This window comes from Cherax quadricarinatus, chromosome 91, assembly GCF_038502225.1.
Source record: "Cherax quadricarinatus isolate ZL_2023a chromosome 91, ASM3850222v1, whole genome shotgun sequence".
In the NCBI taxonomy this organism is placed as follows: domain Eukaryota; kingdom Metazoa; phylum Arthropoda; class Malacostraca; order Decapoda; family Parastacidae; genus Cherax; species Cherax quadricarinatus.
The window spans coordinates 8,877,873-8,904,112 of NC_091382.1; the positions used below are offsets into that span (position 1 = coordinate 8,877,873).

At 44.1% G+C, this 26,240-nt stretch overlaps 2 protein-coding genes across 2 annotated transcripts in view; both read right to left on the bottom strand.

The window, feature by feature from the left end:
- The window catches only part of LOC138855363 (uncharacterized), a gene marked incomplete at its 3' end in the record, with an annotated part of 151,521 nt that extends 151,064 nt beyond the window's left edge, over positions 1-457 (bottom strand). Inside the window, exon 1 of the mRNA XM_070104413.1 lies at positions 337-457. The remainder of the gene's footprint in view (positions 1-336) is intronic.
- A 1,858-nt stretch (positions 458-2,315) lies between these two features.
- On the bottom strand, positions 2,316-10,996 carry LOC128704852 (uncharacterized). The gene is made up of 4 exons (XM_053800002.2): positions 10,639-10,996; positions 5,201-5,395; positions 4,139-4,771; positions 2,316-3,106 (listed from the first exon to the last, which is right to left on the bottom strand). The coding sequence occupies exons 1-4, from the start codon at positions 10,888-10,890 to the stop codon at positions 2,912-2,914; spliced, it is 1,275 nt and encodes a 424-aa protein (XP_053655977.1). The 5' UTR covers positions 10,891-10,996; the 3' UTR covers positions 2,316-2,911.
- Between the last annotated feature and the right edge of the window lie 15,244 nt (positions 10,997-26,240).

The following is a 26,240-nucleotide window of genomic DNA, read 5'->3' on the forward strand; positions in this document are numbered from 1 at the left end:
ACCACCCACAGGATGGGTATGGGGTGACTACCACCCACAGGATGGGTATGAGGTGACTACCACCCACAGGATGGGTATGGGGTTACTACCACCCACAGGATGGGTATGGGGTGACTACCACCCACAGGATGGGTATGGGGTGACTACCACCCACAGGATAGGTATGGGGTGACTACCACCCACAGGACGGGTATGGGGTACATAACTAACGCCGGCAGCGCTGACCAGCCGCCATGTTGCCCCTCACAATTCCAGTAAACAACTCGCACATTCTAATTTAAATTGTAAATTATCTGACTTTATCATCTTTTTCAAACTCTGGAAACTTTACTATACTCTTGTAGGTTTGTTCACTGACTATATGATGCACAATGACCGCTGATAATTTCCTAGAACCGGAACTAGATCGCTAAATGCTAGGAGCACTGTTAAAGAATACTGTCTTGCGTGGGTGTAGGTGTGTGTACTCACCTATTTGTGGTTGCAGGGGTCGATTCGTAGCTCCTGGCCCCGCCTCTTCACTGGTCGCTACTGGGTCCTCTCCCTGCTGAATGAGCTTTATCATACCTCGTCTTAAAACTATATATGGTTCCTGTGTGTGTGTGTGTGTACTTACCTAGTTGTGGTTGCAGAGGTCGAGCATAGCTCCTGGCCCCGCCTCTTCACTGGTCGCTACTGGGTGTACTCACCTATTTGTACTCACCTATTTGTGGTTGCAGGGGTCTAGTCTTAGCTCCTGGCCCCGCCTCTTCACCGGTTGCTACTGTGTGTGTGTGTGTGTGTGTGTGTGTGTGTGTGTGTGTGTGTGTGTGTGTATTTTAACATGGTTGACAAATCATGAATGTTATTAATTATTTATATAACATAATATTTAACACTCGTATATGGTCATTAAAATATTTGGTTGTAAATATATTTTATTTTTCATAATAAGTTTAACATCTTTCATTATAATAAGTATATTGGTAAAATAGCTTTTTTATATAAACAGTTTTGACATAAAAACATTTAATATACATAGTATATAAGAAAAAGTTAAACAAAGTACATGGAATTTAATATATTTGCGGATATGTTGTATGCTTCTGTGTATATACACTGGGAGGTGTATACTTCTCAGTGTATATACACTGGGAGGTGTATACTTCTCAGTGTATATACACTGGGAGGTGTATACTTCTCAGTGTATATACACTGGGAGGTGTATACTTCTCAGTGTATATACACTGGGAGGTGTATACTTCTCAGTGTATATACACTGGGAGGTGTATACTTCTCAGTGTATATACACTGAGAGGTGTATACTTCTCAGTGTATATACACTGGGAGGTGTATACTTCTCAGTGTATATACACTGGGAGGTGTATACTTCTCATTGCATATACACTGGGAGATGCATGCCTCTCAGTGTATATACACTGGGAGATGCATGCCTCTCAGTGTATATACACTGGGAGATGCATGCCTCTCAGTGTATATACACTGGGAGATGCATGCCTCTCAGTGCATATACAGTGGGAGATGCATGCCTCTCAGTGTATATACACTGGGAGATGCATGCCTCTCAGTGTATATACACTGGGAGATGCATGCCTCTCAGTGTATATACACTGGGAGATGCATGCCTCTCAGTGTATATACACTGGGAAATGCATGCCTCTCAGTGTATTTACACTGGAAAATGCATGCCTCTCAGTGTATTTACACTGGGAGATGCATGCCTCTCAGTGTATATACACTGGGAGATGCATGCCTCTCAGTGTATATACACTGGGAGATGCATGCCTCTCAGTGTATATACACTGGGAGATGTCTTTAAACCCCTTTAAACGGATTAAAGTATTCTTGTCTAGTGATGACCAGGTTAAGTTAATGGTCCTGGTGTGTACAATGGCCCTTGTATACAGTTAACCAACAGTCAGCATCACATCTTTCTACCCATTATTTTGTCACAGTAGGAAACATTCTGCATTTCTCAAGCAAATTTACTCTCGTTCTCTGAATACAGTAAACAAAACGTTAAATCTATCTCCTGTATTTTGTATTCAGTCAGATTAAGAATAAATGTCCTCTCTGTTCATTGTATTCAATAAATTAAAGTTCGGTGATCATACTGTATCGTCCACAAGCCAATGGAAATAAATCACTTTGACTTTTTTAGGTTATCCTAGATAATTTACACATATATTAGTATATATTATTTATTTGTGTAACTGTATTTGTTTCCCTAAATAAATTTACATCAAGTTTTAAAAGCCTCAATAATTCGAAAGTCGAAATAGATAACAGCAAATAATGTGGGAGCATTTTTTGTAAACCCCTTGTACCGTGAGGCCCTAAGCTGTAGCGTATTTAGTTTACGCTAATCTATGGCCCTACCTGTTCTTTTTATAGTGAATAAAAATGCTAAATTTTGCTACTGTATACACCTTATATACAGCAAGAAACCCAGTAATTATTGTCATGTTCCCAGCACAGTGATCCTATGATTACGTAATCGACAGGTATTTTAAATGATTCTTTTTTGAGATCTTCCAGATAGTCCAAAAATATTGAGAAGATGGATGGCTCAGGGTCGCTAATATAACTGGATTGATAAAACTCCTGTTTAAAACATCTTGGTAAATATCCTAGTACTTGTCTGTTTACATGTCGATATTTGATACCATCGTTTCCTCTTTTCCTCATTGCTTAATAAGGGCTTTAATTGTGTATATTATGTCATTAGCAATATAAACGTCTCAACCCTGTTAGATCACGATAAAGTTGAGATCTCATGACAAAAAACTACTATATATGAATATATGACAAGATAATCTTAATTAGTATGTAATACGTATAGAACATGAACAGATCCTAAACAGTTGTTTAGAATAAGCTTTTTGGTACCCTATGGGCACCTTTCCAACTTTTATTTGGGAGCTGTAATGGTGAGGACTCCATCAGCGGAGAGAGACGCAGAGACCTTATCCGGCTCTGATAAACCAGAGATAGAGAACCTCCGCTCAAACGAGCAAGGACCCTTCCTGCCGGTGACGATTATGGCCCCTTCCTGTGCCTTCACGTCCAGGTGGCCGTCCACGAAGTCCTTTACATCCACTACAATCTGGGGAATGGAACGGGATATTCAACGAGATAAGTCTAGGAAGAGGTAAAAATCAATGAGGTGACGTGAAAAGATGAGTGAGAGGGACCCAATAGTTAAGAACAGTTGTTAATACAGGGGCAGAAAGTGAGAAGCTAACGGATGGTGAAGACAAAGGAAACGGTTGTTAATACAAGCGTAGAGTGAGAAGCTGAGGGATGGTGAAGACGAAACATAAGCAAAGAATAATGAAGAGAACGGAGGATGAGCAATGACAATCTCAGGTCTCCCCCGTATCCCACAACTCAAGCCACCTGTACCCCAAACCTTTTAAGTCCCGTTTTAAAAGCATTTTTCACTTAATTCATTAGAATAATGATCCGCAAACTACATAAACTTGGAATCAGATTAACTTTCAGTTTTATAAACATTGGAATATATATCCGTGAGGTGGAGGCTAATGTACTAAAGTGGTGAAATCCTCTTGATACAAGGAACTACAGGTACTTTTCCCTTAGATCAAACCTGACTGCGCCTCATTTCCAGATCACATGACCCCTGGGAAGAGCTAAATCTACATCAGCCATGCTGTGCTTGAGGGCGGGGATATGAAAACCATTTTCTTTCGGGGATATTTGCCCACTTGCTCATTTTGCATTTCACAACAAAATTGAACATTTGAGTCGCAAACAGTGAGTCAAATGTTCAATGTTCATCACCTATTGTAAGCTACTGTTAGTTCCTAAGTGTCTTTCAGGGTTGACCATTGGGGGTGAAAGAAGCTGCCCATTTTCTATCAAGCCACGCATAACTCGAAGAGTTTTACCATGGATTGGTTAACTGATTAAAACCCTTTATCGGACAGCTTCTCATGTGAGAGTACCTAAACCCATGGGTTGAAACCCAGTTATCCAATATGTCGGCTGCTCACCGCCAGCCTAAAATATGTATTAAAATGAATTCTCAGTATATATACATTGAGAGATATACACCTCTCGGTGTATACATACCTTGGAATAATGACTGAGGTGCATATCACATGCATATATTTACCTTGTACTCTCCGTTCTCTTTAGAGACGGTAGCGGCTTGATTGTCATCCTGTTGGACACATTGGCGAAGGTTTCTATAGGACTGGAACCTGTCGCCTTCAGTCCCCGAGCGAGACCCCCTTCGGGACATCAGTTCGTCAATAGCAGATTCGAAGTCACTCCAGACTCTTTCAAACGTCGAGTCTTGGAAGAACTTGCCACGTCTTTTGATGGGTAGGACTCGATCTCGGCCAGAGGTCGCATAAGATGTCGAAAAACTTGATGTCCCTCTATCCAAAACAGTGGGAATAATTCGCTCACACGTGCTGGCAGCTTCGCTCTTCACTGCTGTCTCTTTCTCAGTGGCGACTGTCTGGGTGGTAGTGGCTTCTCCTTCAACGTTCAGAGGAATTATTCTTGAACTTGAGCCTCTGCGACCTGTGGACGATGTGTATTCCTCTGTTTTTACACTCTGTGCGGCGCTGGTCTTAGCTCCCTCGATGACAGTTGGAATGACTCTCTCCTCCGTGGAGGACGATGACGATGTCTGCAGCTTAGTGGGGATTATTTGCTCCTCAAGCGATGTGAGAGTCGAACTGGAGGCAGACTTCGAGTCGTTACCTGCTGAGCCACCACCGCTGGTCCCAGCTTTACCCTGCAGACACAATTCAGAACTAGAGAACCGTACAAAAATATAATTTATAGCACACGAAACAAAGACAAATTTATATTAATAATTTATATAAAGCATTTTGTTAAGCTATTTCAGTTTTTTACTTTTTAATTATCAATGAGAAATTTTTTCTCACATTTTGCCTTATCTTTCTGACCTACTTCTACGAGCTATTAAATTTTTAATGCACTTTTCAATTACCTTTATGAAAAATTTCAATGAGAAAGCTGACTGTACTTTACTACCAAGACTTTGTCTCCTCAGGCTTTCGTCTCAATACAGTGATGGAACCATATCTTGGTAAGGGACATAAACATTACATACTGATAACTGGTACACAAGCCCCTTGCTCAATGATTTCTTGCGAGTAAACATTACAGACCTGTGTGGTACAGACTCTGCCTGACTTACTTTCCTGGGTGCTGTGATGGTCAATATACTTTCATCAGAAAGATCTGCCACTACACCGTCGATGACAGTATCCTTAGGAAGTGGGAAGCTGCGTCTGTAGGTCTTCTGACCAACCTTACCCTCCACCAGGGCAGAGAATCCTACCGTCTGCACCGTGAGTTCTCCACTGGCATACTCGCTCATGTCAATCACAATCTGAAACAAATGATGAATATATGATTTACCTCTTGTGTTTAGAACGTTCATGTTAATCACGATCTGAAGTAGTTGATGAACGAGTAAAATTCATAAGTTTTTACGTGTCGGAGATAGATATGAATCCTCGGACTCTTATAAACAAAAAAAGATGTAAATAATATATATAAATGCGCTTAGATGTAGGACCTGGTACGCGATAGTGATTGTGGTGTTGAAAACTAAGAAGTGCCAGAAGCAACCGAAAAATTCCCTCCTTCAACCCATTAAATCCTGGTGGAAATTACAATTAATCATCGACTTTACTGTGTGGAAGAGAATTGGTGTCGCGATGCTTCAGATCAGATGACCCATACATGTAAACAAATACTCACTCACATTTTTAAAACTATACGATATAATACCGTTGTTCAATATATTTACAGATGGGGTTGTAAGAGAAGTGAATGCTCGGGTGTTGGAAGAGGTGTGGGATTAAAAGATAAAGAATCTAACAGTGGGAGTTGTCACAGTTGTTTTTTTGCCGTGGCAAAGGTTGACGGGCAAATTTGGGAGGGTATGTAAAATAAGGAAATTAAAAGTGAACATAGGAAAGAGCAGGGTGATGGGGATAAAAAAAATAGTGAAAGATTGGATATCAATTGGAGGGAGGGAGTATGGAGGAAGTTTGTTCAGATAATCAATATAAAATCTTTATTTTTACAAGTACATGTACAAGGTATACAGACCATAGCTGACATCAGTGACATATTACTATATAGAAAGTACCTTGTTATGCTGAGCATTTCCCGCAAATTAAGTCAATTTTGTCCCAGGATGCGACTTACACCAGTCCACTAACACCCAGGTAACCGTTTTACTGATGGGTGAACAGGGACAACAGGTGTAAGGAAACACGCCCAATGTTTGGGAGTGGACTTGTCAGCAGATGGATCTATGAAAGACGAGGTGAACCATAGAACTGGTAAGGGGAAAATGGCGAGTGGTGCACTAAGTAGTCTGAGGAGACAAACAACGTTATTCATGGAAGCAAAGAGGGAAATGTTTGAGTCTAGTGGTATCAACGCTCTAATATGGTGTAAAATATGGGTTGTGAATGCTGCAGTAAGGAGGAGGCTGGAGGCACTGGAGATGTTGTGTCTGAGGGCACTGTGTGGTGTGAATATAATGCAGAGAATCCGTAACTTGGAGATTAGGAGGTGCGGGGGTACTTAAAGTATTATTCAGAGGGCTGAGGAGGGGTTGTTGAGGTGGTTGGGACATTTAGAGAGGTTGAAACAAAATATAAATCTGTAGTGGAAGGAAGGTAGGGTAGGGGTCGTCCTAGGCAAGGTTGGAGGGAGGGTGTACAGGAGGTTTTGTGTGCGAGGGGCTAAGACATTCAGCAATCATATGTGAGCGTGGAGGCATATGGTTTTTATAACCTGATGAGCTGTTGGAGTGCGAGCAAGATAATGTTTATGAAGGGATTCAGGGAAACCAGTTAGCCATACTTGAGTCCTGGAGGTGGGAAGTACAGTGCTGCACTCTGAAGGAGAGGTACTGATGCTGCAGTTCTTGAACTGTAGTGTTGGCACCCCTCTCACAAGGAGGAATTAACATACCTCCTACGAGGCTCAGGACACCTGAGAGCTTGAAGTAAAATTTCGAAAACAGGCGCCTACACTGTCCACTAAAATACAACGGTGATGAACATTTGAAGCCGATCCCTTGTGACACATATTGCATGAGAACCAATATTTCACATCACAGAACAGGGAGGACTCGAACCCCTGGCAACTTAAATAATACTGATAAAATGATACCTACACAGCCTAAAATATACCAACGTTTAAGGGTTGAAGCCTAATAGATATGTATGTCCATTAATTGCAGGGTAAACTTTAATGTAATAAAATAAAATTAAAACATACTAAGATCAAAATCAATGTGAACCTTTCAATGAGGAAAGCCCAAAGTCGATGATAGTTTGAAGCCTATTAGAAGAAGCGTTATTTAGTAATTGCTTAGGATCCAGAGAATTGAAGTTCATTAACTACGTTAGGAAATTAAAGAACTTGGGTAGGTTAGGTAAGGTAAGGTTAAGCTAGGTTAGGCTAGGTTATGTTAGGTTAGGTTAGGCTAGGCTATGTTAGGTTAGGTTTGGTTAGACTAGGTTAGGCTAGGTTATGTTAGGTTAGGTTAGGCTAGGCTATGTTAGGTTAGGTTAGGTTAGACTAGGTTAGGCTAGGTTAGGTTAGACTAGGTTAGGCTAGGTTCGGTTAGACTAGGTTAGGTTAGGTTAGGTTAGGTTAGGTTAGACTAGGTTAGGCTAGGTTGGGTTAGACTAGGTTAGGCTAGGTTAGGTTAGACTAGGTTAGGCTAGGTTAGGTTAGGTTAGATTAGGCTAGGTTAAGCTAGGTTAGGTTGGGTTAGGTTAGGTAAGGTAAACAGGACAAGTGCTTTCTGACTCGGGTCTTGGATGATGACCCGCCATTGGAGCTTTTGGTCATCTGACCGAGGCCTTCCGCTGGCTTACCGGTCCACTCCTTTAAAAATTATAGTCAAAGTTCTAATAATTTTTATTAGCACTTGGGGTATCTTTATTGATAATAAAGATACCTAAGTGCTGCACATGTCTAATTTATCAATTAAGGAACAAGAAGGCACAATACCGTGACTGGAACAGTACACAAATAACCCGCACAGAGGAACTAATGGATATATTTTCCTTCGACTTGAACCATTAACTAGTTAATCGTCTAAGTCTGACCGAAACGTCGTCATAAGCTTTTTCTCCTATGTAGTATCCCCTCAAGGGAGGTTCCTTGACGCTGGTGAGGGGCTCTTGATCTAGGGAATTGGATCTGTGCTCCAGTTCCCTGAATTGAGCCTGAATACCTTCCATCCCTCCCCTCCCCACATGCGTTGTATAATCCTAAGGGTTTAGCGCTCCCACATGATTATAATAATAATAATCCTATGTAGTATACACAGTAGTATACACAGTAGTATACACAGACTGCAAGAGTCTTCGACAAGTGTGACCACGGTGTAATATCCTTGACAGTAGACTGTCTACTGTCAAGGATATTGACCGTGTCTACTAGCGAGGATATTGACCGTGTCTACTAGCGAGGATATTGACCGTGTCTACTAGCGAGGATATTGACCGTGTCTACTAGCGAGGATATTGACCGTGTCTACTAGCGATGATATTGACCGTGTCTACTAGCGAGGATATTGACCGTGTCTACCAGCGAGGATATTGACCGTGTCTACTAGCGAGGATATTGACCGTATCTACTAGCGAGGATATTGACCGTGTCTACTAGCGAGGATATTGACCGTGTCTACTAGCGAGGATATTGACCGTGTCTACCAGCGAGGATATTGACCGTGTCTACTAGCGAGGATACTGACCGTGTCTACCAGCGAGGATATTGACCGTGTCTACTAGCGAGGATATTGACCGTGTCTACCAGCGAGGATATTGACCGTGTCTACTAGCGAGGATACTGACCGTGTCTACCAGCGAGGATATTGACCGTGTCTACTAGCGAGGATATTGACCGTGTCTACTAGCGATGATATTGACCGTGTCTACTAGCGAGGATATTGACCGTGTCTACTAGAGAGGATATTGACCGTGTCTACTAGCGAGGATATTGACCGTGTCTACTAGTGAGGATATTGACCGTGTCTACTAGCGAGGATATTGACCGTGTCTACTAGCGAGGATATTGACCGTGTCTGCTAGCGATGATATTGACCGTGTCTACTAGCGAGGATATTGACCGTGTCTACTAACAAGGATATTGACCGTGTCTACTAGCGAGGATATTGACCGTGTCTACCAGCGAGGATATTGACCGTGTCTACTAGCGAGGATATTGACCGTGTCTACTAGCGAGGATATTGACCGTGTCTACCAGCGAGGATATTGACCGTGTCTACTAGGACCGTATATTGACCGTGTCTACTAGCGAGGATATTGACCGTGTCTACTAGCGAGGATATTGACCGTGTCTACTAGCGAGGATATTGACCGTGTCTACTAGCGATGATATTGACCGTGTCTACTAGCGAGGATATTGACCGTGTCTACTAGCGAGGATATTGACCGTGTCTACTAGCGAGGATATTGACCGTGTCTACTAGCGAGGATATTGACCGTGTCTACTAGCGAGGATATTGACCGTGTCTACTAGCGAGGATATTGACCGTGTCTACTAGCGAGGATATTGACCGTGTCTACTAGCGAGGATATTGACCGTGTCTACTAGCGAGGATATTGACCGTGTCTACTAGCGAGGATATTGACCGTGTCTACTAGCGAGGATATTGACCGTGTCTACTAGCGAGGATATTGACCGTGTCTACTAGCGATGATATTGACCGTGTCTACTAGCGAGGATATTGACCGTATCTACTAACAAGTCTACTAGCGAGGATATTGACCGTGTCTACTAGCGATGATATTGACCGTGTCTACTAGCGAGGATATTGACCGTGTCTACCAGCGAGGATATTGACCGTGTCTACTAGCGAGGATATTGACCGTGTCTACTAGCGAGGATATTGACCGTGTCTACTAGCGAGGATATTGACCGTGTCTACTAGCGATGATATTGACCGTGTCTACTAGCGAGGATATTGACCGTGTCTACCAGCGAGGATATTGACCGTGTCTACTAGCGAGGATATTGACCGTATCTACTAACAAGGATATTGACCGTGTCTACTAGTATAACTATTAACTCTCCTGGGTCAGCAACAGCACCTACCCAATTCCATCCTGATGGAAGTGTCTACCTGCCGATAGTAAGGTGTCTTGTTTAAGCTCTACAACGAGCAAAACATCGTTATAACAAGATTTGTTCTTCGTCTCTGTTCGCTTATTTATAATTATTACAGCTGGTCGTAATGGTACATGACAAAGACACCACAGGATTTGGAAGTCCACACTTAGGCTATATACTAAGAGTAGTAGTAGTCGTGGTAGTAGGGGTAGTCGTAGTAATAGTATTAGTTGTGGTAGTAAAGGTAGTCGCAGTAACAGTAGTAGTGGTAGTGGTAATGGTTGTATATTAACTAGTAATTGAAGACGGCTTTTAAAGAGTCATACAGACCTCGGGTAATGGGAGACATCCAGGTTTTATCCGACGGACGGGATATGTAGCTTCAATTTTTTTTTTCAACCAGAGTCCTTCAGTAATATAAAGGCACCTCTCTTGAAGGACGTGAAGGCAGCGTCCACTTACCGTGTACAGATCAGGAGTCTCAGAGATGGTCGCCGCCTGGCTGTCCTCAGAGGCGTCCCTTTCTCTCAGTTTCCTGTAGGAGGCGAAGCGGTCTGCCTTGGAGGCTCTGGAGCCCCAGCGGTCGAGCACATCGCTGACAGCTCGGCTATAGTCCTTCTGGAACCCACGAAAGAAGTCATCCTGAGAGAAGAGCCCCCTCCGAGTGATGGGCAACCTGAAGCCCTCCCTCAGGAGCTCGCTTGCTAGGGACATCCTGAAGCAGGTGTCGCACTTCACTAGAAACACTTCAAGGTTACACTCCCAGGAGCAGTGCTGAAGTGGTTCTTCCCTCTCTAGGTGACGACTAACTCCCCTCACCTGCACACACACTGCTTAAACCTCACCTCACCTGGCACAGTGCCTGCCCAGCTGCTCTGTCTGCCATGTTGTGGTGACGCAATCCACAAGGCAACAACAGTTTCCAGTAACTTTCAGTATTATTTAACTGCATTTTTTAATGAAGAATGCATACCCACAAGTTAGACAGGGATCTCCAACTTTGCCGTCCACACAGAAATAATGTACGTGGAAGCATGTGTAACGTAACAGATATGTGGGTGAGTCACACCGGTTAGCCAGCCACATCAGCTTAAAATAACATTACAGACCCCCGTCTCAGATCTGCCTTGCTCTTGTAAAGGCTATGCCTGACTACCTCACATACGTTCTCTGGGAAAAACCAACCTATCCCAGGAATGCTACACCTCACTTACGTTCTCTGGGAAACACCTACCTCTCCAAGGAATGCTACACCTCGTATGAGAGACTTCTGGGAAGTTAGACTACTACTGTACATATATTATCAGTGAAAAACACAGGCTTCACAAATCACCATCTCTGAATTTAATTGTTTAATGTCTTGATGACTGTTGTTGCTTGATATGAGAGAGGTATTATTAGCATCCCATAATCCCAGCCCCTTCTACACTTGCAATAGGTATAGTAGCTTTCACTCAGTCCACAAGAGACAGGAGCTGCAGCTCAACGCCCTCAAGAGGCCTGCAGCTCAACGCCCTCAAGAGGCCTGCAGGTAAACCTTTCAACTGATCCAGGAGCTGTAGATCCATACCCCTAGTAGCACAAGAGCTGTAGATCAACTCATTCGAGGCGCAAGAGCTTTGGATCAACACCCTCGAGGCACAAGAACCGTAGATTAAGACACTCGAGGCACAAAAGCCATAGATAAACATCACTGACAGGTCCAACAGCTGGAACTCAACCCAACAAACTCTGAAAATACTTTTACAGATACACTCATCTGTCTCTGCATTAGATTGTCTTTTCGATGCATTTAGTGTCGTCTCTTCTCCGTGACAGGCTAAGCTAAATTTGTCAAACCTCAACACCTCATGAAAAGGTCAATTTTTTTAATTTTCAGTTTTCCTTTCTGATTAAATTACACCGAAATTCGTATACGTATCAGAATAAACAAGGAAATCAATATTTACTTATGTTAAAAATGCAGATTAACAGAGATGAATCTAAGAAAATTTGGTTTACCATTTAAATGGAACACACGTGAAGTTAACCTTAATATTAAATTAAAATTAAATATTTTCTTTAACCCAAAATAACCAAAATAAAATGTAAGAGATCAATATTTTATTACGATGCGGAGGTTAAAATATCCGACCCGGTGGCCTGGTGGCTAAAGCTCCCGCTTCACACACGGAGGGCCCGGGTTCGATTCCCGGCGGGTGGAAACATTTCGACACGTTTCCTTACACCTATTGTCCTGTTCACCTAGCAGCAAATAGGTACCTGGGTGTTAGTCGACTGGTGTGGGTCGCATCCTGGGGGACAAGATTAAGGACCCCAATGGAAATAAGTTAGACAGTCCTCGATGACGCACTGACTTTCTTGGGTTATCCTGGGTGGCTAACTCTCCGGGGTTAAAAATCCGAAAGAAATCTTATCTTATCTTATCTTAAAGATACTTGCGTAAAGTTCAGAAAATTTAGTAATCTTACCCCTCGAGGGAGGTTCCTTGATGTTGGTACCCTCGAGGGAGGTTCCTTGATGTTGGTACCCTCGAGGGAGGTTCCTTGACGCTGGTCACTTCAAGGGAGGTTCCTTGACGCTGGTACCCTCAAGGGAGGTTCCTTGACGCTGGTACCCTCAAGGGAGGTTCCTTGATGCTGGTACCCTCAAGGGAGGTTCCTTGACGCTGGTCCCTTCAAGGGAGGTTCCTTGACGCTGGTCCCCTAAAGGGAGATTCCTTGACGCTGATCCATTCAAGGGAGGATCCTTGACGCTGATCCCTTCAAGGGAGGTTCCTTGATGCTGATCCCTTCAAGGGAGGTTCCTTGACACTGATCTCTTCAAGGGAGGTTCCTTGATGCTGATCCCTTCAAGGGAGGTTCCTTGATGCTGATCCCTTCAAGGGAGGTTCCTTGACGCTGATCCCTTCAAGGGAGGTTCCTTGATGCTGATCCCTTCAAGGGAGGTTCCTTGACGCTGATCCCTTCAAGGGAGGTTCCTTGACGCTGATCCCTTCAAGGGAGGTTCCTTGACGCCGATCCCTTCAAGTGAGGTTCCTTGACGCCGATCCCTTCAAGGGAGGTTCCTTGACGCTGATCCCTTCAAGGGAGGTTCCTTGACGCTGATCCCTTCAAGGGAGGTTCCTTGATGCTGGTCCCTTCAAGGGAGGTTCCTTGACGCTGATCCCTTCAAGGGAGGTTCCTTGACGCTGATCCCTTCAAGGGAGGTTCCTTGACGCTGATCCCTTCAAGGGAGGTTCCTTGATGCTGGTCCCTTCAAGTGAGGTTCCTTGACGCTGATCCCTTCAAGGGAGGTTCCTTGATGCTGGTCCCTTCAAGGGAGGTTCCTTGACGCTGATCCCTTCAAGGGAGGTTCCTTGACGCTGATCCCTTCAAGGGAGGTTCCTTGATGCTGGTCCCTTCAAGTGAGGTTCCTTGACGCCGATCCCTTCAAGGGAGGTTCCTTGACGCTGATCCCTTCAAGGGAGGTTCCTTGACGCTGATCCCTTCAAGGGAGGTTCCTTGACGCTGATCCCTTCAAGGGAGGTTCCTTGACGCCGATCCCTTCAAGGGAGGTTCCTTGACGCTGATCCCTTCAAGGGAGGTTCCTTGACGCCGATCCCTTCAAGGGAGGTTCCTTGACGCTGATCCCTTCAAGGGAGGTTCCTTGATGCTGGTCCCTTCAAGTGAGGTTCCTTGATGCTGATCCCTTCAAGGGAGGTTCCTTGACGCTGATCCCTTCAAGGGAGGTTCCTTGATGCTGGTCCCTTCAAGTGAGGTTCCTTGACGCCGATCCCTTCAAGGGAGGTTCCTTGACGCTGATCCCTTCAAGGGAGGTTCCTTGACGCCGATCCCTTCAAGGGAGGTTCCTTGACGCTGATCCCTTCAAGGGAGGTTCCTTGATGCTGGTCCCTTCAAGTGAGGTTCCTTGACGCTGATCCCTTCAAGGGAGGTTCCTTGATGCTGGTCCCTTCAAGTGAAGTTCCTTGATGCTGATCCCTTCAAGGGAGGTTCCTTGACGCTGATCCCTTCAAGGGAGGTTCCTTGATGCTGGTCCCTTCAAGTGAGGTTCCTTGACGCTGATCCCTTCAAGGGAGGTTCCTTGACGCTGATCCCTTCAAGGGAGGTTCCTTGATGCTGGTCCCTTCAAGTGAGGTTCCTTGACGCTGATCCCTTCAAGGGAGGTTCCTTGACGCTGATCCCTTCAAGGGAGGTTCCTTGACGCTGGTCCCTTCAAGTGAGGTTCCTTGACGCTGATCCCTTCAAGGGAGGTTCCTTGACGCTGATCCCTTCAAGGGAGGTTCCTTGACGCCGATCCCTTCAAGGGAGGTTCCTTGACGCTGGTCCCTTCAAGTGAGGTTCCTTGACGCTGATCCCTTCAAGGGAGGTTCCTTGACGCCGATCCCTTTAAGGGAGGTTCCTTGACGCCGATCCCTTCAAGGGAGGTTCCTTGACGCCGATCCCTTCAAGGGAGGTTCCTTGACGCTGATCCCTTCAAGGGAGGTTCCTTGACGCTGATCCCTTCAAGGGAGGTTCCTTGACGCCGATCCCTTCAAGGGAGGTTCCTTGACGCTGATCCCTTCAAGGGAGGTTCCTTGACGCTGATCCCTTCAAGGGAGGTTCCTTGACGCTGATCCCTTCAAGTGAGGTTCCTTGACGCTGATCCCTTCAAGGGAGGTTCCTTGACGCTGATCCCTTCAAGTGAGGTTCCTTGACGCTGATCCCTTCAAGTGAGGTTCCTTGACGCTGATCCCTTCAAGTGAGGTTCCTTGACGCTGATCCCTTCAAGGGAGGTTCCTTGACGCTGATCCCTTCAAGTGAGGTTCCTTGACGCTGGTGAGGGGCTCTTGTTCTAGGGAATTGGATCTGTGCTCCAGTTCCCTGAATTGAGCCTGAATACCTTCCATCCCCCCCCCCACATGCTCTGTATAATCCTAATGGTTTAGCGCTCCCTCATGATTATAATAATTAGTAACCGTAGGATTAAAGATTCATTGTGACATGTCAAGATATCTTTTTAATGAAAATAAGATACCAGATATACTAAGGAAATTTCTTAAACTTGCTTGTAACAGGTAAGTAAACTGTAGATATAAATCCAGATGTGCTCCTGTTAACCCTTTTGGGGCCTAGTTCCTAGGCGTTTTGTGTATCCATATGCTCTTGTGCAACTATCCATAGGATGGATATGGGGTGCACAATAAATTAGCCACTTCGGTGGCAAAATTTAATCTAAACTGGTTAAACTACCGCTTGTTTTATTGGGTCGTTCTGGAGCGTCATTGTACTTAGCTTGTCACCAGTGATCCTCGATTCTAATTGCTTCGTCCTTTACGCACATAAGGTTGTGACTGGCTGACAATTACGCTGCTACGTTAGACGGTACCTGGCTGAACATACCAGGACTCGTACACTCTGGCTACTGTGTAGACTAGACTTATGTGAGGGCTCAGTTTCCTGACCCTTCGTTCCGCTATAACCTGCAGTGTTTCTCGCTCTTGGCGTATTTGCCAGTGTTCTTGGGTGTTCCTGCTTCCTTTGACGTCCTTCAGATCGTGTGTCATCCACGGAAGTGGTCTTCCTTGAAGCCGTCCTGAGAGGGAAGGGATGGTCGAGCAGAGTATCAGTCAAGCAGAAGGCAAACGTAACTTGGTGAGATCATTTTGTTTACGTTAGACCTAACACTGGTCATTACTTACTCAGTATGTACACAATACACAAATATCCCGAACATAGAAGAGAGAAGCTTATGATGTTTAGGTCCGACTTGGACCATTTACAAGTCACGCTAACACACGAGAATAAGGGAGTTAGTGTATACATGGACGAGGGAGACAGGTACGGGACAGTTGAGAAGTAGTAGTAAGCTCCTCGTGTATCTTGGTAGTTTTTTTTTTTTTAGATTACTATACATTCGAGGGTTTTAACCCATGCGAGTACACATGTACTCGCACCCTTAAGCTGGCTTTAGTGGCTCGTGGCCTGGTAGGCAGTGCTCTCGCTTCACACGCTGAGAGTGCGGGTTCGATTCCCGGCAAGAGTAGAAACAGGCGTTTTTCCTTACACCGGTTGTCCATATTCACCCATCAGTAAAATAGGTACCTGGGTGTTAGTGGACTGGTGTGGGTCGCATCCTGGGACAAAACTGACCTAATTTACCCGAAATGCTCAGCATAACAAGCGGCTTTCTATATAGTAGTATGTCATTGATGTCAGCTATTGTCTCTTGATCTAGGGAATTGCATCTGTGATTCAGTTCCCTGAATTAAGCCTGAATACTCTCCACAACCCCCCCCCCACAGACGCTATATAATCCTACGGGTTTAGCGCTTCCCCTTTATAATAAATTATATTATACTCGCGATACTTGTGTGTTACCTTTCAAACTTGCCATGATTGTGACCAGATCTACCTGGAGTTCATTACCTTTGTAACTAGTTCAGCTATCATAACTTTGAGGTCCAGTCCCCGGACCCATTATGTACCTCTGTAATCTGGAAATAAATGGTATAAAATACCGACACAATGGAAATATAAACACAAATGCAGTATAATGTGATCCTTTATTGACTACGTTCCTTCCACCCCAGGTAGTTCTGTTTGTGACTTGAAAAAGCCCACTGTGTGGGCGAAACGTAGTCAATAAAGGATCACATTATACTGCATTTGTGTTTATATTTCCACCTCTGTAATCTCTTGACTACCGCCCACACCATGGGTATGAGGCACATAACAAAGATGTTAAACTAACTCAAGGTCCTGGTTACAAGTCTGTGATGTATCTTCTGGTTCCCAGTTATTTATCTAAATTGTTTGTATTGGTATATCACTGTAGTTTATATACATATATTCATTGCACCCAGTACGAGTGTACTTTAAGTAGGTACCTGGGTGTTAGTGACCTTAAACCTGTAATAAAGTTGGTAGAATTACCGACAATATGTAAAGTAAAAGGACACAAGTGCAACTAATGTGACATTTATTGTGGCAACGTTTCGCTCTCCAGGAGCTTTATCAATGGTAATGGCTTGATAAAGCTCCTGGAGAGCGAAACGTTGCCACAATAAATGTCACATTAGGTGCACTTGTGTCCTTTGACCTTAAACCTGCTGTCCCTGTTCACCTAGCAGTGAGTAGGTACCTGGGTGTTAGTCGATTGTAGTATTTAGCATCCCACAGGATATAATAATATAACTTTATCTGCTACAAGTACAAAGTATACAGGCCATAGCTGACATCAGTGACATACTACTTTATAGAAAGTCACTTGTTATGCTGAGCATTTCCCGCAAATTAGGTCAGTTTTGTCCCAGGATGCGACCCACACCAGTCCACTAACACCCAGGTACCCATTTTACTGATGGGTGAACATGGACAACCGGTGTAAGGAAACACGTCCGATGTTTCCACCCCTTCGCCGGGAATCAAACCCGGGCCCTCGCCGTGTGAAGTGAAAACCTTCGCCACCAGGGTAAGACTTGCAGATGAACTCTCCTTACCTTACCAGTGTACAGCAGTTGGCTGGTTTACAAATGCCATGCATCACACGTATCAAAGTTGGTGGTGATTAGGTAAGGTTTGTCAGGAAACAGGACAAGTGTTTCCTGACGCGGGTCCTAGGCAAATGACGACCCGCCTTTGGAGCTTTGGTCATCTGACCGAGACCTTCCGCTGGCTTACCGGTCCACCCCTTTAAAAATTATGGTCATTTATAACCATTTTTAATTAAGATAAGATTTCGTTCGGATTTTTAACCCCGGAGGGTTAGCCACCCAGGATAACCCAAGAAAGTCAGTGCGTCATCGAGGACTGTCTAACTTATTTCCATTGGGGTCCTTAATCTTGTCCCCCAGGATGCGACCCACACCAGTCGACTAACACCCAGGTACCTATTTACTGCTAGGTGAACAGGACAACAGGTGTAAGGAAACGTGTCGAATGTTTCCACCCGCCGGGAATCGAACCCGGGCCCTCCGTGTGTGAAGCGGGAGCTTTAGCCACCAGGCCACCGGGCCAGTTAGTGGTAATTAGTTGGTGGCGAGATAGGTTTGCTTTATGCATGATTCCCATTTAAAATTCCAGTAAACTCCAGGTAAATTTGTGTTATTTATGGAAAATATAACAATGAAAGAGAAACTAACACATGAGGTAACATGGTTATATTATCAAGCAAAACATAGTCTATAATAGAAATATGTGAGTATATACATATGGTAGGTAAGACACATAGGCAACAGTTAGGCAACTTTATTCCGAAACGTTTCGCCTACACAGTAGGCTTCTTCAGTCGAATACAGAAAGTAGGTAGGAACAGCAGAGATGTGAAGACGATGTAATCAGTCCATCACCCTTGAAGTCGTAGAATTTGAGGTTGTCAGTCCCTCGGCCTGGAGAAGTTCAGTTCCATAGTTAGTTCCTGACTGGAACTGAACTTCTCCAGGCTGAGGGACTGACAACCTCAAATTCTACGACTTCAAGGGTGATGGACTGATTACATCGTCTTCACATCTCTGCTGTTCCTACCTACTTTCTGTATTCGACTGAAGAAGCCTACTGTGTAGTTAGTTTAATATGTTTATTATGCACCCCATACCCATCCTGTGGGCGGTAGTCAAAAGATTACAGAGGTACATAATTGGTCCAGGGACTGGACTCCAAAGTTTTGATAGCTGAGCAGGCGAAACGTTTCGGAATAAAGTTGCCTAACTGTTGCCTATGTGTCTTACCTACCAACCTGTCGGTATTGTATACCATTTTGATGTTCAGTATATACATATAAAAAAAAGGCGATACAAGGTAATTTATCAGACAAAAAAGCTAATACAAAAAGTTGTAAGATTGTACATCTCGTACTCAACCAGGAGCCGAGTCTCGACCCTTGCAACCACAATTAGGTGAGTACATGAATTCAGTCACAAAAACATTTACATTTGTTTATATTGGACCGGGCCGCGGGGGCGTTGACCCCCGGAACAGCCTCCAGGTATATATAGCAGGGCAAAGTTGAACTTTAAAAAGTTTAAGTACTGAAAAGTTACTTACAGAAGGCATTATTAGGATATTTTTTCCAGAACAGCTAATTAATAGAAATCTGTATAACCCTGGTGGGTTTAACGCTTATTTTTGATTATAATGTGACTAGTTTTAGTTTAGTTTAATATGTTTATTATGCACCCCATACCCATCCTGTGGGTGGTAGTCACCTCATACCCATCCTGTGGGTGGTAGTCACCCCATACCCATCCAGTGGGTGGTAGTCACCCCATACCCATCCTGTGGGTGGTAGTCACCCCATACCCATCCTGTGGGTGGTAGTCACCCCATACCCATCCTGTGGGTGGTAGTCACTCCATACCCATCCTGTGAGTGGTAGTCACCCCATACCCATCCTGTGGGTGGTAGTCACCCCATACCCATCCTGTGGGTGGTAGTCACCCCATACCCATCCTGTGGGCGGTAGTCACCCCATACCCATCCTGTGGGTGGTAGTCACCCCATACCCATCCTGTGGGCGGTAGTCAAAAGATTACAGAGGTACATAATTGGTCCAGGGACTGGACTCCAAAGTTATGATAGCTGAGCAAGTTACAAAGGTAATGAACTCACAATTTACAAAGGTAATGAACTCACAATTTACAAAGGTAATGAACTCACAATTTACAAAGGTAATGAACTCCAGGTAGATCTGGTCACAATCATGGCAAGTTACAGAGGTAATGAATCAGCTTCACTCCTATACATGGTTACAGTCATGAACAAATTACAAAGTAATGAACCACTGATACGTCCACACCTGGTCACAATTGTAATGAGTTATAAATACAAATATTAAGTGGATCATACACCCACACTAGCGCGCGCGCACACATACACACACGAGGGCGCACGCACGGACATGTGCACACGAGCGTACAAATGTATGCATACACACAAGCACGCACACCCACACACACACACACCCACACACACACACCAACACCCACACAGAAAGTGATGTGGTGGAGGCAGGAACCATACATAGTTTTAAGGCGAGGTATGATAGAGCTCATGGGGCAGGGAGAGAGAGGACCTAGTAGCAATCAGCGAAGAGGCGGGGCCAGGAGCTGTGACTCGACCCCTGCAACCACAAATAGGTGAGTACAAATAGGTGATTACACACACCCTCACACACACACACACACACACACACACACACACACACACCCACACCCACACACACACACACACACCCACACACACACACACATTTAATTAGTGTGGGAACATTTGGATTAGTCTCCCCGAAATGCTTAGGTATGCTAGTGGTTTTCTTTGTGCTCAATACTTCATATATAAATCTCACATTGTATACTTTGAAAAGAAATAAAATTTGTATTTGAGCTCGACGAAAGACAGAAGCAAATGTTTGGAAACCGATGGACGTGGGTGGTTTAGTAACACATCAACAAACACTTTGGCATTTGTGATGAATGGTTTTGACAACCGACAAGTTGAAGAATGAGACACTCGTGCAATATGTGGGAACCTTTACTGAAGAAACGTTTCGCCAGCCAGTGGCTGCTGAAGAAACGTTTCGCCAGCCAGTGGCTTCATCAGTCTTATACAAGGCAGGAAGGTATAAGGATTATTCCTTCCTGCTTTGTATAAGACTGATGAAGTCACTGTGTGGCGAAACGTTTCTTCAGTAAAGATTCCCATATGTTGCATGAGTGCCTCATTCTTCGCTGTGGCATTTGTTAGATAACGTTTCGGTCCTGAGATCTTGATCACGTCAAGCTCCCAGGACCGAAAAGTTTTCTAATGAATGTGTCCTTGTGTTTGCTCAAGTGTCTTGTTCAAACCCCTGGCCATGGGTTCATGACTCGTGTTGGTTTAGAAAGACACGTAAGCAAACACTTGTCGGTATTTATTACCAAGGTTTATACCATGACTCGTGTTGCACAGTGCGCATTATTGCTAAAAAAAACTATCTTCGCCTGTGTGAGGCTCGTCAAGACACAGGGACGACTGTGTCTTGTAACACTGCCACACTATTTCCATGATCATGGTGACACTTCTAAATGGTTATAGCTTGTGGAGTTACGTCAGCTGTGAGTGGGGGACATCAACAGTGGATGGTTACCTAAGCTGTGGTTAGTGACGTGATGTACAATCATTAAAAAATGAGTATACATGTTAGCCTCTGTGGAGAGGTGGATAATGCGGCAACACCGTCTGGATGTGGCACCTATCCTCGAGTGGAGGTGTCTGGATGTGGCTCCTATCCTCGAGTGGAGATGTCTGGATGTGGCTCCTATCCTCGAGTGGAGGTGTCTGGATGTGGCTCCTATCCTCGAGTGGAGGTGTCTGGATGTGGCGCCTATCCTCTTGTGAAGATGTCTGGATGTGGCGCCTATCCTCTTGTGAGGATGTCTGGATGTGCCGCCTATCCTCTTGTGAGGATGTCTGGATGTGACTCCTATCCTCTTGTGATGTCTGGATGTGGCACCTATCCTCTTGTGAAGATGTCTGGATGTGGCGCCTATCCTCTTGTGAAGATGTCTGGATGTGGCGCCTATCCTCTTGTGAAGATGTCTGGATGTGGCACCTATCCTCTTGTGAAGATGTCTGGATGTGGCGCCTATCCTCTTGTGAAGATGTCTGGATGTGGCGCCTATCCTCTTGTGAAGATGTCTGGATGTGGCGCCTATCTGCGAAGATGTCTGGATGTGGCACCGATCCTCTGGTGAAGATGTGTGGATGGGGCGCCTATCCTCCTGACGGGCGTCGTCCCATCTATACAGATATTCACGCAGCCTCTTTGACTGTCGAGCTTCCAGCATGGCAGTTTACACGGTACGATGATAGCTGATTCAAGTTTTGAGGAGACAAGGAGGGCAGAGAGGAGGACGAGAAGCAAGAGGCCGTAGGGAGATAAAACCTTCATAGTTGGGTGCCAAGTAGCAGGTGTTAGGAGACTCGTCTGTACGTCTTCCCTCGCTTGAGGATTGAACTGGACTGATGGGATGGTGCTTTAACCCTCAGATACATTTGTCCCCTTGACACGGTCTATCTGATGCCCTGTGTCGGGTTAATTAAGCATCCTCTGGTTTACCCAGCTGGGTTTTCCACCCCTTTTTTTAGGGAAACTAAACATTATCTGTGTACCACAAGATGAACCTTAAGGGTATACTAAAGAGTTTCTTACTATTGAACTGGTCTTACACAAGATTCTTTCATTTTGTTCTTCCTGAAATGAATTCTTGTCATGAGTCTCCAAATACATTATTACTCTCCTTAACCCTTTGTATATTATCTCTTTATGTTTATCTTAAGAATACTTCTCATGCTGGTCATGAAGTAACGGTAACTACAATACTCCTACCTACACCACCCAGTGCAGTAGTAATATCACATACCTTCACCACCCAGTGCAGTAGTAATATCACATACCTTCACCACCCAGTGCAGTAGTAATATCACATACCTTCACCACCCAGTGCAGTAGTAATATCACATACCTTCACCACCCAGTGCAGTAGTAATATCACATACCTTCACCACCCAGTGCAGTAGTAATATCACATACCTACACCACCCAGTGCAGTAGTAATATCACATACCTACACCACCCAGTGCAGTAGTAATATCACATACCTTCACCACCCAGTGCAGTAGTAATATCACATACCTTCACCACCCAGTGCAGTAGTAATATCACATACCTACACCACCCAGTGCAGTAGTAATATCACATACCTACACCACCCAGTGCAGTAGTAATATCACATACCTTCACCACCCAGTGCAGTAGTAATATCACATACCTTCACCACCCAGTGCAGTAGTAATATCACATACCTACACCACCCAGTGCAGTAGTAATATCACATACCTACACCACCCAGTGCAGTAGTAATATCACATACCTTCACCACCCAGTGCAGTAGTAATATCACATACCTTCACCACCCAGTGCAGTAGTAATATCACATACCTTCACCACCCAGTGCAATACTATCACATACCCTATTCCTGTATTTACCAAAAATCTGACAATACATCTAAGACAAAATCACATGTAAGCTGAAGTCTTTGCCTCATTTGAGTCGAACTATATCGAGGAGAGTTATTCTGTAAACATTAAACAAATTAAGCTAATAAATCAATTTGAAATTAACCCCTGTGTGGTCCTGTTGGTACCCAGCGAGAAGAAAATTACTGGAACAATACACATATAACCAGCACATAGGAGACAGCTTATGGTGACATTATGATGCGATTTGGACCATTTAAGTTGCATTGTGACTTTGTAAATGGTCCAAGCTTGACCGAAACATCGTCATAAGTTTCTCTCTCCTATTTGCGGATTATTTGTATATTGCTCCAGTCATGGTATTGTGACTTTCCACTCAGATTGCTGGAAGTAGAAAAGTCGGACGAAAAGTTGTAAGCGAAGAAAACTTATGCTCTCGAGACGTGGAAATTGTATAAAATACCGACACAATGGAAATATAAACACATAAGCAGTATAATGTGATCCTGTTATTGGTATAATGTGATCCTATATTGAAAGGTACTCGCCTACATTTCACCCAGGTTTGTGACTTGATGAAGTCCACTGTGTGGGCGTAACGTTGTCAGTGAGCTTAAGCCGGTGGGAGAATTGGACCTGCCTCGCATAGGCCAGTAGGCCTGTTGCAGTGTTCCTTCTTTCTTATGTTCTTCTTATGTAAAGGATCACATTATACTGCTTATGTGTTTAGATTTCCACTCGAGACATGCATTAAGCAGACATTTTGCCAAGTGGCGAAGTGACTGGAGCTATTTGTTGTGACACGTATTGACATGTATTGATCAGTACGTACGTGTCTTCCACATAAAAAAACATGTTGTGACCCAGTATTGGGTCACTACCCGCATCACCTCGTCTTCCTGCTGCGTTGCTCACCCTGTATCACGCAAGTATACAATACCAACACATGTATAGAATAAACGTAATGTGTCCCGTGGTCTGGTAGGCAACGCACTCGCCTCACACACTGAGAGTCCGTGGTTCAGTCCCCTCAAGGAAGGTTCCTTGATGCTAGTGAGGGGGGGTCTTGATCTAGGGAATTAGATCTGTGCTCCAGTTCCCTGAATTAAACCTGAATACCTTCCACATCTCTCCAATGGAGTTGTATAATCCTACGGGTTTAGCGCTTCCCCTTGATTATTATTAATAATATCCAGCAGGATGGAAACAATGGACGGTGGCTAACGCAACGGTCTGGAGTTTTGAGACTCTCTGACCGCGGGTTCAAATCCCGCCCATGGTATGGTTTGTTTGCAATCGTGTCATTACGATTTCGTGAGTCAATGGACGGTTCCTTACACCTGCTGTCCCCGTTCACCTAGCAGTAAGTAGATACCTGGGTGTTAATAAATTGGTGTGGGTGGCATCCTGGGGGAGATGAAAGGCTATAATGAAAATGAGATGCAGTCCTCGATGACGCACTGACTGTCTTGGGTAATCCAGGGTGGCTAAACCTCACTACCCCGGGATATCCAAAGTTTATTCTCTATAAGGATTACAATGCTGAGTTTACAGAATTTGGTTGTTGTGTGGTTTACATGTAGTAAAATAATGATTACAGAGTGTACCACTAGAACACCTAGCATGGCTAGGCATTTCGGGCAGACTTAGTTTAATTCTTAATTTTAAAATATTACAAATTATGAGGTAAGTTGGTATTATGGCTAAGTGACTAAATACTAGTTTGTGAGTTTAGCAATGTGAATACTTTTGTTTTGGCACAGTACATAGTTTCAGTATTGGAGTATCACAGGATTCATTATTTTAAGACTGAGATTAATATTTCTGTTTATGGTCAAATGAGTGAGCGAGTGTAAGTGTGAACCACCAGGTGGTATTCGTGTAATTAGTTGACGGGGTGTATCAGGGAGATAAGATGTTTTCTAATGGTAGTTTTGAAGGTGATGAATGTGTCTGCAGTTCTAGAGTTCTCAGGTAGGGTGTTCCAGATTTTAGGGCCTTTGACATACATTGAATTTTTGTAAAGGTTTAGTCGGACACGGGGAATGTCGTAGAGATGTTTGTGTCTGGTGTTATGCCTGTGGGTTCTGTCACAACTATCATAAGAACATAAGAACATAAGAACGATGGAACACTGCAGAAGGCCTACTGGCCCATGCGAGGCAGGTCCAAGTCTCCTACCGGCTTAAGCCAATGCACCCAACCTAGTCAGGTCAGGTCACATTGACTTAAGGGAGGAACACGGCAACCGACCTGGTAGCACAAGCTATCAGGTCTAACTCACACCCACCCACATCTACTCATGTATTTATCCAACCTATTTTTAAAGCTACACAACGTTCTGGCCTCTATAACGGTACTTGGGAGTTTGTTCCACTCATCCACAACTCTATTACCAAACCAGTACTTTCCTATATCCTTCCTGAATCTGAATTTTTCCAACTTAAAACCATTGCTGCGAGTCCTGTCTAGGCTAGATATTTTCAGCACACTATTTACATCCCCTTTATTTATACCTGTCTTCCATTTATACACCTCAATCATATCCCCCCTAATTCTACGTCTTTCTAGAGAGTGCAGTTTCAGGGCCCTTAGTCTATCCTCATAGGGAAGGTTTCTGATACATGGGATCAACTTTGTCATCCTCCTTTGTACATTTTCCAGAGAATTTATATCCATTCTGTAATACGGTGACCAAAACTGTGCAGCATAATCTAAATGAGGCCTAACCAAGGATGTATAGAGTTGAAGAACAACCTGAGGACTCCTATTATTTATGCTTCTTGATATGAAGCCAAGGATTCTATTAGCTTTATTGCGAACACTTATGCACTGTTGTCTTGGTTTCAGATTACTGCTAACCAGAACTCCTAAATCTTTTTCGCAATCCGTAATATTAAGATCTACATTATTTAGCAAGGTTGATATTGGAGTTTAAGGTCCTGTAGATGTAGATTGCACAGTAGTAAGTGTGGATGTACTGAACAGGGAGTAAGTTTAGGTCTATGAAGAGTGGGGGGGGGGGGGGTGTTGCCAGGGATGGGATTTAGTGATTATTCTTACTGCAG